Source organism: Chaetura pelagica, unplaced genomic scaffold, assembly GCF_000747805.2.
Source record: "Chaetura pelagica isolate M959 unplaced genomic scaffold, ChaPel_1.0 scaffold156, whole genome shotgun sequence".
In the NCBI taxonomy this organism is placed as follows: Eukaryota; Metazoa; Chordata; class Aves; order Apodiformes; family Apodidae; genus Chaetura; species Chaetura pelagica.
The window spans coordinates 835,903-854,780 of record NW_009953694.1 but is presented as its reverse complement, the minus strand read 5'-3'; the positions used below and the strand labels follow the sequence as shown (position 1 = coordinate 854,780).

General features: G+C 38.1%; 1 protein-coding gene across 1 annotated transcript in view; it reads right to left on the bottom strand.

Moving 5' to 3' along the window:
* The window catches only part of WDFY4 (WDFY family member 4), a 123,267-nt gene that overhangs the window by 55,349 nt on the left and 49,040 nt on the right, over nt 1–18,878 (bottom strand). Inside the window, exons 36-40 of the mRNA XM_010000358.1 lie at nt 16,771–16,880; nt 15,628–15,819; nt 14,957–15,087; nt 2,014–2,091; nt 674–877 (exon numbers count right to left, since the gene is read on the bottom strand). Coding sequence (XP_009998660.1) covers nt 674–877; nt 2,014–2,091; nt 14,957–15,087; nt 15,628–15,819; nt 16,771–16,880 — 715 coding nt within the window. The remainder of the gene's footprint in view (nt 1–673; nt 878–2,013; nt 2,092–14,956; nt 15,088–15,627; nt 15,820–16,770; nt 16,881–18,878) is intronic.

The window sequence follows — 18,878 nt, the reverse complement described above, 5'->3', positions numbered from 1 at the left end:
TTCAAAAGGACCCAAAGGAACAATTACACATAGAAACAAATGTCAAAAATTAAGCAAAAGGACTATTTTCTTTTTAAAGACAACTCTGCATGAGGGCAGTTGTAGGATAGAAAGCATTCCACCCAGTCTACAGAAAACAGCCAGAATCCAAGCTTCACATAAAAGCTGAAAATGTCCTAGAGATGGAATTCTCCTGATACACCGAAGTGCTTAATCTTCTAGTTGATAGGATTTGGCACTTAGACACTATAAAGACTGACAGCAGGAAATACACCACTTATGCAGTTTAATGCTTAGTTCAAGCCACTCTAATTGTCCTTTTGATCATCCAATAGTTTTAGCCACCCTAATAAGCATAAGACTAATAGGACAGTTTCAGTTGCATACATTGGAAAGTGCTACACCCATGAGATATTAAAAGCAGAAAAGTATGGTCGGGATATATGCACATCTGTCTGCGGAGATCCTATACTAGAAAAGAGGGAAAAATCATTTTATTGCGGTTAAACACATTGCAGACCTCTGACTCTCAAAACTGGACCTGTTCAGTGGGTTCTCTATGCATGGCATAGCATACTGATAAGTAAGGAGACAAGAAGCAGAGAAAAGAGGCGAGTATAAAGTCACCAGCAACTGTTACAGAAAATGTGCACCTCCTGCAAAAGCATTCTACCTCATTCTTCATTTGCATTGCTGCCACCTGGGTGCTTGCATGTTGAATCCTCCTCCTCATTCGTGAAGGCCCCTCATAACAATCAAGAATCCATCGTGGCTCTAAGGATGGTGATGCATCTCTCCATGGGCCCCTTCTGTAGAAAAGTTGCTCCTCAAGTATCCTCCAGTCCTTGGCTGCTTTGCTGTAACTACACTGCAGCACCTGTGGGACATAACCAATTTATGCCACCTTTTGCACACTCTCCCATCCAATTGTGGCACCACCGCAATGATTCAGAGAGATCTAGCCAACCAACTGTATGGGACCACTGCACAAGGAGTGCTGCAAGCCCAGAAAACACAGGTCCGACTCACCACTGAAAGTGTGCTGTGGAAGATGCTACTAGTCAAATTAAGAGACAGTGAAAAATAAAGGCATGTCACAAAGTTCAACATCCTTGAACATGGCTGTTTTAATTAGATTTCCAACTCAAAAGCAGTGAGTCAGGAGAACAGGATCACAGAGGTTTTATTTACTCCAGTTGTTTTTTTTCTGGCAAATACGTGTGCCAAATGACAACAACTATGCTCACTGAAAATAAAGTCTGAAAGTCTCAGTCAGAAGGGTACTGTGCTCCATCCAAGCATGGCATAAATTTAGTTATGTCTGCTTAAAAGGTGCATGTAGGAAGTTGGGGAACATTATGATATTAATTTAAAGGAAACAAGAGGTGAGAATTTCAAAGAATGAAAAGCTTGTTGGTCTCTCATGGCCAATCCTGAAAAGAAAAACACACTAGTGAGATTTTACTAGCTACAAGCTTGAGACCTCCTGAAAAGTCTTACTGGATGCTAAGAAAAATATTTCAAAACCCTCACTTTCATTTCTTCCATGGTGAGAGTGAAATACTTCATTTAAATAAAAGAAAAAAGGCTCCTGAAGATAAAGTGAGAATCTGCAAACTGATTGCTGAGTAACACTGTCACACTACAGTGGTGATGTCAGGAATGAAGTATTGACTTTGTCAACTCTTGGCATTTCTTTGGGCATACTACTCCTCTCAGAATCACAGGATTTTTTGAGTTGGAAGGGACTGTAAAGATCATGGAGTTCCAACTCCTCTTGCATGGGCAGGGACACCTTCCACTAGAACAGATTGCTCAGAGCCCCATCCAGCCTGCCCTTGAACGCCTCCAGGGATGGAGCCCCCACAATACCTCTAGGCAGCCTGTTCCAGTGTTTCACCACTCTTACACTGAAGAATTTATGCCTCTCAATTCTGAAATGCCTGATTGTCAGGGTAGTCCAAGAGCATCCTTCAGCAAAGCAAGCTGTAGCACAATATTCCTGTTATTTACCTGTATGTGATTCTTGTACAAAGAGGCGTACAGCTCCTGCCCAGTTCTTCGGTACTGTTCCATACATGACACAAATCCCTAGAAGAATCATCATAACATATGGCATCAAGGTGCTGCAGCTGTACATTCTGAAGGGCAGAGAAAGGCATTAGTTGCTTTGCCTTTTAGTAGAATGATTGGGGAATATGGCCTATGTCTGAAAGTTTGAAGGCCCTCCAGGAAGCATAGTGATGAGGCAATCATCTGAAAGCAAGCTGTACGCTTACACCGGGAAGACAAACATATTAATTTTTTTAACAAGGGTCATTAGTGGAACTGCTCAGAAGGAGAAAAAACCCAGCAGACAAAATTTAAAGCTCCTCCTTTTGGAGCTGAATTAGTACTGCAAGTAGCATAAAAGACAATTATCTGTTATGGAGACCACAACTGAGGTAAGGATCCGTAACCTGGTCCTTGCTGCATAAACAGAAAGTGCAAACAAAGGAATGGTCCCTGTCTTCTTTTGAAGACAAGAAACCAATTGTTCCTAAGAACATTTCTGAGATTTAAGAGCCTAAGTTCTCTTGCAACAAGTGACTTGGAGTATAAATACACTTTTTAATGGGACTGCTGTACAGAGATGTTTGAACTAGCTCTGGAACTGCAAACTTTTAGAGCTATACTAGTGCAAGAAGACACTGCTAACTACTCCAAACACCAGCCAAATGTGTAGATACAGGCTTACTTGAACATGATTTTGAAACCAAAGTAAGATTGCTTGCCCCTCCCAGGAACTTACAAAAGATACACTAAAAACACAGAATGAAAATAAATTTAAAAAGGCATTAGAGTGACTGACCAATAGCTGCATTAAAGAGAGTAGCAGAAGTATCTTTTCCTTTGATATAGATTCTTGAGAATTAATAATGGCAGAGAGGGCAGAAGCTGTTCAGAGACTATATAAGAGAGATTAGAGTGCCCCCAATGCCTGGCAAAGGCTCTCACCCCCACCCAAGCTTCCCTGAGAGAGGTGAGATTGCTATGAGTCACAGCACATGGCTAATCTGGCTGTGAAAGTCCCAGCCTCTCACTACCTAAAGCCATGGATCAGATGGGTAACTTTTAAATGCATAGACTGTGCCATGCTGGCAGTGATTCCTCACAGCAAACTGTCTAGCTGCTGCTTGCACTGTGCTATAATTAAGTTAACATACAAGGTCTATGTGGTGTGCCGATTACTGCTGGCTGCCAGCCAGGTTTGTACCCCTGCTGCAAAGTCACATTTATTGGTGTTTCCCTGCAGGAAGCTCCTGTTTTACACTGATGAAAGTCATTACATTTTTGTTTGCTTAAAGCATCATTAAACCTGTAATCACAGTTGTGGCCTCACAAAACTATTCCATAATTCATATAAAACTCCCATAAAGGCTGACCTAGAAAGCAATAGCATCTCTGTGCTGTTGAGCTGGGCTCAGTACAGGAGAAGAGCTGAGATCCCAGCTCTCTGTAGATATAGGATGAAAACTGTTCAAAATCCCAATTCCTCCAAGTACTAACAACCATTTCATAAACTCACAGGCTATTCAAGCCAAGTCAGGGCTTCACTGGCATCTGTTTTGAAGTTGCTCATAGTCTGTATTTCACTCATGGCCACTGATCAGACCCCTAAGGTCAATGCTCACATTGCAGAGATTCTTGATTCCCACTGACTTCACTGACCCAGCTTCTAGTCTCTGAAACATACAAAAGGTTGTAAGAAGAAGGGTTGCCATGTCTGGTGAAGACCCACCACTTTGGCTTCCAAATGAGCTCTAACTAGTCATCTTCAACATGTCCCTGATGGTCATCCCCACAAGAACACATCTGGTTGTAAAATTAAATGAACAGTTAACAAAACTGGGGATCACCATGACTGGAAAAAAAATCAACAACAACAACAACAAATAATCTGAAAAATATTTCCAATAGACAAGGAGATTATAGACAAGGCTATTTTTACGTGTTCATTCAGAACTGTCATATTGTAATGCTTAATGAACAACTAGTGCAAGCAAGTTTCTAGCAAAGAGTTTCCATTAAAAATTGTAGGTGATTATCCTTTAAAATGGCAACTCTTTATGGAAGAGATTAAATGCCAGTAATGCCACAGTGTAATATCTGTCTTGAACAAAAACTATATGCCAGCTTTGGCAATTTTTAATATTGTGTAACATAAGGTTTGAGTTTATACACAGAAAAGCAGGTGTAAATGCAAAAAAAACATGACCTGCATCCTAGGGAAGAGCAGGCTAAAAGGCCATATTGATCCACTCTGGCCTAAAATTTTTAGTATTATACCATACATTAAGTTATTTTTAATACAGACTTCTTTATTTTGCAGCCTTAAACAATAATAAATTCTAAGTACAAAAAGGTCATTTTGCTGTCCCAGATTCCTCAGCCAGTATTTAAGGCTCGAAAAAGTCTTGGGATTTACAAGCTATTTCCCTATTAAAAAACCAAACCAAAACAAACCAACCAACGAACCACAGGATCAAAAAGCATCTATCCTCTTGCATGGAGACCTCATGCAAATTGGAGACAAAATTATTAGTACTAGGGAAAGGTAAAACAAACAAGGAGAAAATTGCTGGCAAAAAGAAAAACTAGCATGCCAAAAAACCCCAGAGAGTAGATTATCTATACATTATTTCAACTATAGCCTTGAAAGGCTGCTTGTAATAAATGGTCAAAAAAAGACTGAGGTGTGATGTCTAAATTAACAGTTCTCTACTGACCTCTGGAATATTTTTAAGCTGTTTTTTATATATTATTTATATATATGTGTGTGTGTATATATATGTGCATATATACAACACTTAACACTCCTGCACCCCATAAATATTCAGGCTTGCCATAATAAACTCATATTCCACGATTCAGATGCCACATGTGCTACAGTTTTTCCTGGAGAAACATTATGTCATTGGAGCACTGCACTTTAAGGCTTTCTTCGGAGAGTTAAAGGTTATGTGTGGTTTTACAGGACACACGTGCACATAAAAGTATGTGCCAAAACTCTTAATAAATAAAAATAAACTTCAAGACAAAATATTTTTGGACTTGGAAGAGCCAAAAGGGAAGCCCAAATGTCCAGATCCCTCACTGTGCCAAGTGAATAGTTCCATGGATGATAGTGAGAATATTCACATACTTGTTTTGAATCATGTGTTTCAGTTATGTTGGCAAGGACTAGAACTAATGGTATCAGTCTACTGCTTTAGCTCTTCTGAGCAAATTAAATAAAAATATATAAGCATACACAGTAAGAGAATTCATATGGCATCACAGCTACAAAAAAAAAAAATAATAAAAAAATTAATCTTGCACAGTATTTTTCAGAAGGATATCTCAGATGTCTTTAAGAAAGAGGCCAAAGTCTTCAGCTTACTGATGGGGAAACCAAGACAAGTTTCTGGAACATCCTGTCACTATGACTTGGTTGCAGGGGAAGGGAGAATTGGTAAACCCAACCATAATTACTTTGAAATAGCCTGAAAACCCCACAAAGAGGATGCATAAGGTGATAGCATGCAGTAGAGGGATGGAGAAAAAAATGTAATGAACCCATTTCAAAATCCTTTCTCCTCTTAGGTTCCCGGTTCCTATTCTAATATAGCTGATTTACCAAATGCAACATCTTATGTCAGAGAGTCTACATACCTTATTTCTCTTAATTAAACAATTCTATGTGGAATGTTTTTTTGAGTTAATTACAGCTATTCCAGCAGTCACTAGGTTTTTAGAAAGTATTCCATGGGCACAGAAAATCAGAACAGTAGCTAAGAAGCTCTTGGAGACACAACAAACTGCATGTAAATACCATATGTGACAGTGGCAAAGAGTTTGCACATGGCAGAAACAGATTTGATGACCCTGATTCATGAAACAATTTTGTTTCTTGATGTGTTTAGGCATATACTTTGCAATCTTTATATGCAGTTTGTCTGCTACTGAAGGGAGGCAGATTAGCCTTTAAACCAAGCATTTAAGATACAAAGGTACAGATATTACATATGTAGCACTTGGACCTTAAAAGTGGATATTAAACGTGCTTAAAACCTCTATGGGTGTTGACTGCAAGGGGCTGAAACAGGAAATCAGTATCATTACAATGAGGAAAAATTACATTATACAAGCATGACACACTCTTCCCATCATGAATCAAACAGAAAAGCTGGGTCTTTTTGATGAAAAAGAAACAAAAGAACATGTTGTTATTTTATAAAGAGCAAATTGTTCAGTTTTATTAAAGGATATATTTCCTAGCAGCTCAACATATGATGGCATCCACCCTTGGTGCAGCATTGCTCCTCTAAGCAGCCCCATATCCCAGCTCCGTCCTCTGGACTGCATGCCCTACACCAACGTGGATCTCCTGTCACCAGTGATGTGACTTAGGCAGGAAGGAGCACTTTCTCATAAAAGCAAATTATTTTTTCAGTCACTATCAAGAGCTGATAATCTTCTTAATTGACAATTCCTGAACCAATACAATGTAAAAACTACACAGCAAGATTGTCAGCAGTTTTGAGCCTAAACTCTTTTGAGGTGTGAAATCTTAATTCACTCAACTCAGGTTCCTCCTTTTTCCACACATCTAATCAGAATTTCTCCTCCTGAATGCACAAGTAAAACCCAGTACTTCCAGTCCTTTCTTGGTAAATCATGGCAAGTAAATCCATCCCTCTTTCATCAGTCTCATAAGCAGGCAATAGGATTGCAGCTAGTGTGGCAGCTTTACTGAGAAGAATCCAATTGTTATATTCAACTACCAGAGCTGTCTGATGTCTCCAATTTAGCAGCTCTGTTATGTTCATATACAGGAACAAAGTACATATAACATCTCCAAGTTTACCACTGCTACTAAATCTAACACAGTGAATCAGAGACAAGGTACACCGCTACCCTGTGCAAAAAATAAGGCACCCATCTTGTGACCAGACTGCTTTTCAAGTATCTGACTAAGCATTAGGGAGTAACTAGATTAATTTCATAAGAGAAAAAATTGTTTCATGAGTCACCAGGTAACAAGCGTTAAGTTAGGGCAGATTTTTCCTTAGCAGATTAAAGAACAGTTTGTCCTAGTCCTTCATATATAGTCTCCACAGTAAGGGTTGTTTGCAGACTGTTTTGAATCACAATATTGTTATTGCTATGTGGATTTTATTGTTAGTTTGCCAAAATTCATTTAGCTTTTCAACAGACTGCAGTTCCAGCAGTTAAGTATTGCATGGAAGCTTCGTGCCTCAACCCACTAGGAGGCTAATGCACTGTGCCAACTGCTCCTAAGGATCATGGATGGATTCCTGGCATCACCAGTTGCTTGGGGAATAGCAAACTTAATGAGAAAAACCTCCATATTTCAGTGCATCATAAACATACCCACATGCAGGGGTGGGTTTCAAGAGGATAAACCCAAAGTATGGTGTACATGTGATGAGACTTCCACATTGTATTTATCAGGTAAACTCAGGTAGCACTCAAGGACCTCTACTTTTATAGCAACTGTATAGATGTAGGTATGTATGTCTGCATACAAACATACTGATTCAACAGATGATACTACTAAAGAAAAAATCCTGGCAGAACAATTAACTCAGAACATAGCAAAAAAGCACAATGACAGATGATGTATATTTGATCTTTAGTCCTCACTGTGAATGACCTCTGTGAATTTGGGATAATTCACTCAACCTCTTGAGGGTTCAGTTTCCATCCTGTATCAGCAGAGGTATTAGCTTTCACCTCTAGTGAAAGGTGAAGATCAGACTTCAGTGTTATGGGAAACAGCAATGGAATCTCTTCTTGCCTTCACTTGTTCTTACTCATCATTTTCCTATTTCTATTTAACATGGTGATTTTCTACGAAGTCCTGAAGTTGTGTGCAACTTCAGGCATTATTACACAGTATCTCAATGCATTTATTTGAAAGCCTCGTGCACTGGCATTTTCTGGTTATATTTTAATTATGGCTTTTATTTAAGAAAACTTTGCACTTCTAAGCCTTTAGCTGGTGGAATAATTCTGTAAATGATAGTGTATGCTTAGAGCTCAGAGTACAAAGGAACATCTCTTCCCTGACCCTTAAAATTATTAGATTTCCTAAAATGACAGGAATTGAGGTGACAAGATTAATTCTGGAGTTTTTTAGTGCCTGTAGAATAATCCAGGTCTCCCCAGGCTATTCTGCAGCAGAAAGCATTAAGAAATAGGCACAACCAAGCTTTGTCTTTAATGTAGCTAGCTAGGATGAGAACAATAAGAAATGGACACAGGCTTCAGCACAGGGAAGCATGCCATACTCTTTAGTAAAAAAGTTTTAAGCTCATTTTGCACAGATTTCTAGGATCTCCCCCGATTTCCTGTTTTCTTACTTGCACCTACCTCCATCCACCCTCAGCTATTTTCAGCCCCCTGCCATCTGATAGATTAATTAATACTTAATTTTCTGGGTACCCAGACTCTTGTGTACTTTTTATACTGCTCCCTGTATGAGACAAGACACCATAAGTAAACTCATAATGTATTGACAAGCAGATTTGGTCATAACTCTTCTCCTTATAAAGCTTTATAATAATATGACTGGAAAAAAAAAAAGTATTTGTCTTTAAAAATAGAAAAAAAACACGTAACTTAAAAAATAATGAATAGTGAAAAATTACTTTCTTGTGGAAAATTATGGATGAGACTGTGAATCCCACCCAAAGTTTTAAAACAAAAAATATTTATCTTTCTATCTATTAAGAAGAGGAAAAAAATAAAAATCTGTTTCAGTGGTTAGCATTTGTTTCTTCCAGGCTTTGTCTGCAACCAAATAAAACTCTGCTTTCATTCACTTAGACACTTTTGAACTCTTTTGACATAACCTGTTATGTGAAAATAAAACTCTGCAACTTGCAGCTCTTGAAAAGTGAGATTTCAATGCCAACAGCCTAAAACATTAAACTCCGCTGACTGAAATCCTATATCCAAGCTTAAGCCTGAACCACACACAATCTCTAGCATGAAAGGCAAAAATATATTTAAAAATATGCAGGAAATGAAAGAAAACATCTTTTCATAAAATATGTAATTAAATTAAGATATTTCACCATCACAGCACACCACTGAGTTTAAAACCATACAAAAAAACCCCTCTGAATAATTACCCACTGAAAGTTTTGAAAGAAATATTTCTTGTATATCATGTTTTAAGATGAAACTAATCTAAATGAAGAAAGGAACAATTTTGGTAGGACAGATTTTCTACTGTGCGTTGTGCTGTCACAAACTGTCTCCTCTAGCAATTAGTTCTGGATTTTTAGGATTGTGGGATAAATGGCTTGTGGATCTAAGTCAGACTAATATTTTGGATTCATCATCATACAACCTTTATAATTCAACTTCTTTGTTAAATGGTTAGCTCCAATGAATGTAGAAATTATCTTCATGCATTTTAGGAAGTTCAGTGATTTGCATTACAATGCAATTAGTCAGCTCTGCATTTTGTGTTTTCTTGCAATTCTTATCTAACTTATGGACATGTTGAATTATTCTTTCTGATCTTGAAAAAAATCTGTAAATGATAAGTGAGAAGTGTCAGACATCCACTTAAGAGGACATACAAATTTCTTTGTTCAAAGTTAAAGAAACTTTTTCCAGCTTGCTGCGGCATACTGTAATTTAGCTTTGAGCCAGTTATTAAACAAGACAATAATATTGTAATGGAAATTGTTTAATATACATCATTAATAGTAAAGTGCCTGCTTTCACTGAAGTAAAAAATGTTTTCTATGAACAGTTTTGAAATGAATATTTGATTCCAAACTTCCCTTGTGCATTTAATGACATGCTAATTTACATTTTAATTACTTCCTAAGAAATCAAAGCATTTGTTGACAGAAGAACATAATGTCAACTTCATGGTGCACTGTTGGTGGATAGTTAATGAGCTTAATTAGATAATTAGTGATGTTAATTATCCTTCTATTATGAAGATAAAGATATTACACAAATTATGCACTTCTCAAAGAAATATCATTATGCATTTGCTTTTTTAAACTCAGCTTAAAAAGCTGGCAAAAGACCAGCTGAGTTTCTGGTAAGAAAAATTTTAAGTAATAATTTTGATTATGTTTCAGATATTTCTGTCTTCTTCATTTCACCCACTGTGAACTGCTAAGTTGATCTTATACCTCCTTCATCACAAATTAACATCCTCTTTTTGTTCAACCCTGCTCTCCTTTGCACTACCTCACATACCTCCCCACCTTAAACAACCAGTCCTATGCAGTGGTGCTAATATTGTTTGAAAATCCAGGCTGGTCAGCATCCACCTTCAATTTGCAGTCAGTGACTGAAAGATGTTATAAGGATGCAGGAAAAAAATAGCTAGTATTTTAAGCATTGGCCCACTGTTTAGCTCTAGGTTCAGCTGCTTGTGTTGTCACTGACATCTTGGGTGATAATGGCCAAGTTTCTGCAAATTAATGTCTGACAGCTTGAGATAAAGCTTCTTACTGAAGTCAAAGCCCACTGACACACAGCATTTGAGCTAATGTTGATTTTCTCTCCAGCAGCTGAGTTTTCTGTGCCCTGACAAGAGGCAAGGAATACACCATCAGCCTTACAGTTCAACATAAACCACTAATGCTGAAAAAACCTCTTTTAAAACTAGCCTCTAAAACACAGACTTTGGCACACAGAAATCTCGCCCAAGAACTTGTATGATCTGTACATATTAAAATAGATTATTTTTCCATCTTTGCCCATACCTAATGCAAAATCTGTACAGATGGCTGCAAAAGTGTGAAGCAAGACTGACAGCCAGGAATAAAAGAAGCTCCAAGACACTTTTCTAAATGAGTAAATGAACTTGTAGTTTCTTTTCAACAGGTTCATCAAGACAGCTTAGCCATCAGTATAAGTAAAAAAAAAAAATTATATTGTAAAAAAAACAGGAGGAAGAATTTTCAAAAAGGAAATAGAAGCACACTCTGTGACAGTGACTTATGTCTCACGCAAGAAGTCTTTTCTTGGAGTTCCTGACTTTAGGAAGTTATCACAGAATGGTTTGTATTGGAAAGGACCCTAAAGATCACCTAGTTCCAACACCCAACCATGGGCAGGGACACATGCCTCTAGACCAGACTTCTCAAAGCCCCATCCAATCTATTATCTGTTATCCACAGAGACAAAACATGCAGACACATTGACTCAGTTATCTTTTTATGACCTCTTGTGGGTTTTACAATCTGCCTGTTGCTTACAGAAGGAAGCACAAAATATGGGCTCTTACTACAAAGCCAACTAAAGAACAATTAATCAATCTCAGTGAAGCCAAACTTAACACCTAGCATCTTCTAGTTTATAGAACTACACCATTACACTTTTTTTGCTCATAACTCTGCATACACTAATGGCAGTAAAGCAGAAACAAAGCTATCCATCAAACTGCTCAAAAAACCTTAAGAGTTCAAAACCTGCATTCTCCCATCACCTAACCAGGAAGAATTCTCTTGCAGTGAACAGAATGACTAAACCAGCACAAAAGAGGTCAGATGCTGGCTCTTTGGCTATGGCTGTCTTCATAAGTATATGCTTGCTGACCAAAATCCTACTGTAAAGTCTCTAGATTTGCAATTATAAATTAGGAGGTCTCTGCTAACCTCTTCATTCTGAAGACTGGAATTAAAAAGAGCTTTTCAGTTTCATTATCTCAAGGTGTATGGGTCTCTGGCATAAAGGAATACTATTAATGAACCAAAACAGGGGAGGTCAGGCATAATCAGGCCTGCTTGAAAATTCAGGAGGTTCAGTATTTCTTGTAAAGACTACAACTGTATCTACAACCCTGAGGCAGCGTGTCACAGAGCTGTTAGAAGTATGTTGCTTGCAACTTTGCTTGGGCACTCATCCTCAATATAAATCTCAGGACACAGCATGGTAGAAGCTCTTGACTGATTAACAATTTACTGAAATATTTTTTTATAGTGGTCCCTTGCTGCTCTTGCAGCTTGTTGAAGACAAAATAAATAATCAGTCATTACTAATCTAAAAATTAAATACACATCCCACATTCCAACAACAATACTGATAAGAGTGAGGGAGAAAGGGAGGTGAAAGAGGAAAAGGTTTGCTTTGAAACAGGAAAGTCAATGATTTGGAAACCTTTGACAATGTATGCCTTGTCTTACAAACTATCCTGCCAGCAAATTTACCCAACTCTGCCAACTTTGAGCATTAAAAACAATATCTGACTTTGTACAGTGCTCCTCTTGCTCCTGCATGGCTACTCAGACTCCCAAGGAAGCAAAAAATAGCAATTACTAGAACAGATCAACACCGTTCTACTACCAGATCTGTGATTCTGCTCTGTTTTCTGAATGACCACACCTTCCAAAGTGCAAAACAGAGCATGAGACAGTGAAGTATATTAAAAAATAAGGAGAAAACATCTGCATTTCATTGCTAATTCTGACATTTGCCACCAAATAGCAGGGAATTGGCTTCACTGATGCTAGAGATCCTGAGTGAAAGTACAGCAGAAACACAGGGCCTGATCCGTTGCTAGAGTGAATAGTTCAAATTTTGCTGCTTTTTTTCAAATTTGGAGATTGAACCTTAAAAGCACTCTTGCTATCTTGTAAATGACAACAGGGAAACGTTGATATTTTTGAGGGAGGTGTTTTGTTTGTTGGTTTTGTTGGGTTTTTTTGTGGTGTCGGGATTGTTCTGGGGTTTTGTTTTGTTTTAATTAATCTGCAGCAAACACTCTTACTACTTCAACCTGTCTATTTTGTTTATTAAAGGAATGAAATTAATAACACAGTACCTAATGCATTTCTTCTTTCTACTGGGCAAAGCTTTGAAATCCTGCCTGAATTTTTGCACTTTTCTCAAACTTATTAAGTTTTGCTTAGCTAGTAACAACTCTGCTTAGCTCTCAGTAAAAGAAAATATTTTTTATTTTTCTATGGGATTTAAAGACTTTGTCTCTCACTATGTAGTTCATACTGCTAGTTTTCCTTTTATCTCAGTGTTTCAACCACATGCCTTTTGCTGGTCCATAACCAGCAGTGGTAAAGACAGAGGCCGGTATCTGAAGATTTTTCCCAAGGAGAAACAGAAGGCATTCAAGACACAAAAAATAATACAAAATCACATGACAACACTTGAAGTGACTACTAAAGTGAGATAAAAAAAAATACCTTTTGCTTTTAATGTAACTTGTGCTTCTAACTTCCTTTGATGCTGAAAATCCCACCTTATGCCTCACTTGTGATGTATACAACGAAAGAGGGCTGTCAAGGAGCAAATTAATTAATTTTCTTCCTCTTAGATTTCATCTCTCTGGGAAGTGTATAAAACTTTCTCAGAGATAGGCTGGAGGGAGAAAGGGGGAGAGGGAGAGTGGAGAAGAACATTTGGAACTGTAGCATTGCATCTCATTGAGAGGAACAATTTATCAGAGCTGTGGAGCTGTCAGTCCTTGACATAAGGAATAACACCAAATGAGTAATGTTTCCTCCAAACCCAGTTTCTTTAATTACAAACCGGTTTCTTGCAGAAGAGAGACAGAAGATGCAGAAACACCAATTTCATGCACTTGTGCCTGAATAATGTCTCCATACTGCCTTTTCCAGATGGCAACCTTTTCACTGGAGGAACTAATGATGTGGGCATATTTAGGGAAAAACCAATAACGGAGTCTTTAACCTTCAACAGCAAAAAGCATGTTGTACAAAATGTTCCTTGGGATACATTTACAAATACCAATTACTTTGCTCACTGAGGTGTAATCAGCTGTAATAATAAAAATTAATTTTAAAAAATAATTAAACACACCCCAGGGCAAATAGTCATAGTATGACATCACAGTCTACAAATGTACCTGCAAAGAACTTGCTCTCTCTGCAAGTAGTAAAGTGATTTTAAGGAATGAGAAAGATTGAGTGGCACGCTGAGAAAAAAAAATGCTGCTCAGTAAGCTACTATCAGACACACTGCTCAGGTATCATAGTGTTCCTGATCAACACACCAGGAATGAACCAGTCAGCACTGAGGATAAACCTGCAACCTGCTACAGCTTGAGCTAGAAGGTTAAGGCTCCCTAAAGTGATGCTGTAACAGACTTACTCTCTCCTCAACAGAAGAAAAGATGACCATATGTCCAGCACTGCAACAACACAAGCTCAGTCCAAAGCTCCAAATACTCTGTCAGTGCACTGCGACCCTATGGTGTAGCTGGTTACTCTTACCCTAACACACTGAAACAAGTAACATCCAACTGGTGCTCTTTTTTGTGTTCTTGACAAATGGCTAGCAAACCATGGAAATGGCCCTTTCAGCAAAGGAGGAGTTTACATATGAAAAAGACAGTCCAGCTGCCTTGCTGGCAGCAGGGATGCTGCATAGCCTCCAGACCCAACCTTGGTTTATAGAAGCACTTGTCTCCTTATCGCTTGAGGTGAAACTAAAATTTGAACCTTTAATACCCCACATTGAGTAGAAAATCAAAGGACAGTACTATGGTAACACCTGATCCTTTCTACTAATTCAGTGTCTGAAGAACAAGGTTTACATAAGTGCTAAAAGTCCAAAGAAGCAGCAAAGCCAGCATCTCCTTACCTTGCTCTGACCCAAGCAGAGCACAAACACACAAAGGTTGCTTAGGATTTTCAAGTGGAATAATTAGGCATTATGCAAAAAGTATTCATTAGCACATTATGTATAAAGGCTGACAACAACAGTTCTTCAAATCAATTACTATTTCTTAGTGATTGTTTCTAGCAGTCTAGAAAAGGAAGCTTTACTGCAATAGATGTCGAGTTTAAAATGGAACATGACAGACATATCAGAAGCCTCCAAAGTCCAGACAAAAAAATCTCCAGAGCTATATTAAAGACAGACAGTGACAGAAAAATCAAAGAGCAGAAGTTACCTCAGATTTATATGTAATTTCCTTTGTGTTTCGGCCAGGTATCAACCTAACAGCTGAGAGGCTCCAAGAATTGTGTTTGCTTGGTGGCAGACCTGGCCCTGCTTTATTCTGAAGCAGCTTCTTTTCAGATGCTGTAGGCCAGAACAGACAAAAAAAGCTTGTAAGACTTGAAGTTGAGCCTGTGGGAAGGTAGAGGGTATGTATGCCCATTACAGAAGACAAAAAAAACATAAGCATGCCTCATTGTTCTTCTGTTGGTAAGAGAAACATTGAGCTAACACATGTACTTCTCAAGACCTCACAGAGGTCTGCCATATATCAGACATGAGCTTTGAATCCCTGAAGCACTTCACACATTGGGATGCCCTTCTTCATGCAAATACCCTTCCTTTTCAATTCTCTTATGGAATACAGTTGTTTAAGGAGATTTCTCTTTCTTGCAGCACAGCACAAGCCTTACAACATTACCAAGTGATTACAGAAGGGCTGGAACATGACACAAAAAAATCACAATCCTGGATCAGAGCAACTGAGAATCTGCTTGATGTGCAGATGAAGGGTAAAACGTGCAGAAGGTTTTAACTGAGGAATCAGCATATTTCCATTAAACTGGAAACTTTTCCATTTACATGTCTTTGCATACTACGAGCACTCCATAAGAGAACAGAGACCTATGAAGTGTTGCCAAGCTTTTGTCATAACTTCTTCCCATAAAGGAGTGAACTCCATTATCTTCATGTCCCTTTCATTGTCATTTCCTTTTAGAGAAAGATCCATCTTGTATGTGTCCTCCAGAGCCTGCTGTCTCTGAGTAATGAGCTGCTTCCAGATGATTTCTACTGTTCTCAGAATCTCCCGACGGACTAGGAAACAAAAGACACTACAAATGAAGAATCACTTTTTGTGTGTGTGTGTAAGAAGTCAAGCAGCAGCTAAAGGAAAAACATCTAATTTGAAATAGTACTGGTCCAGAGTAACTTCTGCAGTCAGTGGAGTTGCTCCATTTTTTCTACTGCCTCCATAGGTTCTAAGGCAAACTAATTAGTGCAATACAGGAAGAAGACATCTCTTTTACTATATTTCAACTCCCTGAAATAAACTAGTGACAAATTATTCTAAGTGGTTTCTGCCTTGGAAAACCATCTTATTAGAATTTTTTATCTTAGCATACATACAATGTTAAAGCACATAAAGGACATTCCATGTCCATAATGATGTTGCCAAACATCATTAGAGATAGTGAAGGGAAGGTAACCAAGTGAAGAAACAATTTGACACAGCAACAGGATGCTGTATAAGAAAGTGCTGAGCTGTTCTGATGTATTTCCCTGCAAATCAAGCTTATTTAACTGCATCATATCTAAGCCAATATATATTTAAAAACAACAAAAAAACCCATCACTCTGCTGTGGGCTTCAGCTGACAGTCCCCACACTGAATATAGGCCAAATTATTTCCATTGTTTCTCTTAAAAGACCAAAATGTTTCTGTGCACAAGACTGACACAAACTCTGTATAAGCCTTGAAAAAAGTAGAGCTACAAATTGTAGTAATCTGAGCACTGATACTGGCCACACCACAGGAAAGAGATCTCCAAAGTAATACCCATCAGTCCTGAGGATGTGGGGTGTTTTTTTTAATAAAAACATACAATGCAAACAGAAGTCACATTTAGCTCAATCTTCCTCTTTCCATGTTGTGCCTGCAGTGACTATACACTGAAGAGGCAATTAAGTAGCACTTGCACAAGCTGTTCTGAAAGTGCCTGGCCTAAAAAGTTATGTAAACCAAAGGCAACATGTGCCATAAATTACCATCATCTGGACTAGGCAGGCTACCTTTTTCCTCTTCAGTGGGTGCAAGGAAAATTTGGTGATATGAAGCCAGCTTGGGTTTTGCATCCACCCCAAAGCCCTCTGGATAGCTGTGGCAAAAGAAAAACAAAACAAAACAAAAAAAAAAAAAAATGAAGAGGAGGGCACATGAGAAAACAAAACAAACTGAGGATAGTGAAAAAGTTAAAAGATATTTCTATACATCCACTCCTACTTGTGTCATTGAGTTGACTCAAGGGCTTATACCAATCACATGATACTGCAAGACTTACACGAAATGGGAACTAAACCACTGCCAGTCTGGTTTTCAGTCACCAAGTAGTCAAGATCCTTTACACTCTATTGTTAATGCCTTATCCCTATACTTCTTTTTGCACTTGTATCTCTCATTTATCTCAATTAGCTGGAACACAGGGCTGTACTGATGTAGCCAGATTGCATCTAGTTTTCTTGGTCCTCCCCTGAGCATCTTGTATGCTATATCTTTGCTGTGAATTTCTTCATTAAAGATATATCCCATCATGTGGGGTTATACTGCCTTGCCTTACCCTACACAGCTGAACCACTTTGCACCAATAATTGTACATTCTGTTTATAAAGCATGCAGCACAAAAAAGCTGAAGACTCTAGCACCATGATACTACTATCATGTAACTGTCACTATTATGAGAACATCACCACAGCCAAAAAGAATTAGTGCTGCTTTTAGAGTAGAATGGAGTACGTGTCAGATAATTCACTAGTCAGTAGGTAAAAGATACCAGGAATTTTAGCACAGCAATAATACTTACAAAAAATGCAACAGGCTTAGTTTAGGCATTCAGACAACCTGAACTTGGTCACTGAGAGCCATCAATAACAAATACATTATATATAGCCAGCAGTAAAATACTACGTTCTTTCAACTGTAAACAGGCACTGTTACATGGGAAAGTCATAACTCTTGGGTATGCAAATCTGCTATTTTTATTTCTGATTTTCTTTTAAATACCACAATTCCGATTCCCTGGATTTGCCATGTTTGGCTTTGGATAACACTAGCACTTCTGTAATAGAATTCTTTTTAAAATGTTTCTGCTCTTCCTACATACTAGCAATCCTTATCCTATCTCAACAGTTTTGGCCTGGAAATTATCTGACTGGAAGAACAACAATCAAGAAAAGACTTCAGGAAGTACAGCTCATTTCTGATGTGAAACTGCATTAATGGATTCAATTCATAGCATCTAAGAATTGCAGAAGATTTTCATTGAAATAACAAACACCATTGTAGTGAATAAAGCACTAGACAGTATTTGCTTCATTTGACAAAATAGTTTCCAAAATAACTCCCTAGCCTACCTTAGCAAGAGTACTTCCAATACATCACTTGTAAGAACAGCAAACAGTGGGCATGGATGTCTTACTCCTACCCAAGTCAACAGTCAAGCTTCATTACGACCAAGACTTTGCGGCTCAGATCCATGTAACAATACCCCTAACAGAAAGATTAAAAAGATCCATGCACAGTCTTATGCAAGTTTTAAATGTACCCATACAACAGTAGTTGCTGGATCAGAAAAAATATTTCCCTAAATTAGCACACGCAGATGTCTCTGAGAATGGCTACCTGCACGCTTGTGAAGTGATTCTAGCCCACATTCCAGGAAGATTTCCATATTCTCATTTTAATGATGGGCTTATGAGCCAACTCCACTGAAATCAGTTCAAGCTTATTAACTGCAGTTACTACTCCAAAGTGAGTAAGCTGCTGCAAATGCTGGATAAGTAAAACAGACACAACACAGAGGTTTTGCTTAATAAAGAGTAGCAATTAAACCTGTGTACAAATTTAAGGGTTCTGCTTAGGCAAACATGCAAGTTGGTCTGTGTGCCTCCAAAACAAAACACACTGTTCAAATTGAAAAAAAAATAAAATTCAGTGTTCTGTTATTACCATCCACAGTGCAGTGCTTATTACATCACAAAAACACATACTAGCCTGCCTCTCAGCAAGAGAGGTGGTAGAAAATTTTCTGTTCACTAGTATTTAAAGAGTAAAATAGCCTTCTGATCGAAGACCAGTTTATCCCTTCCACTTTCCTGCT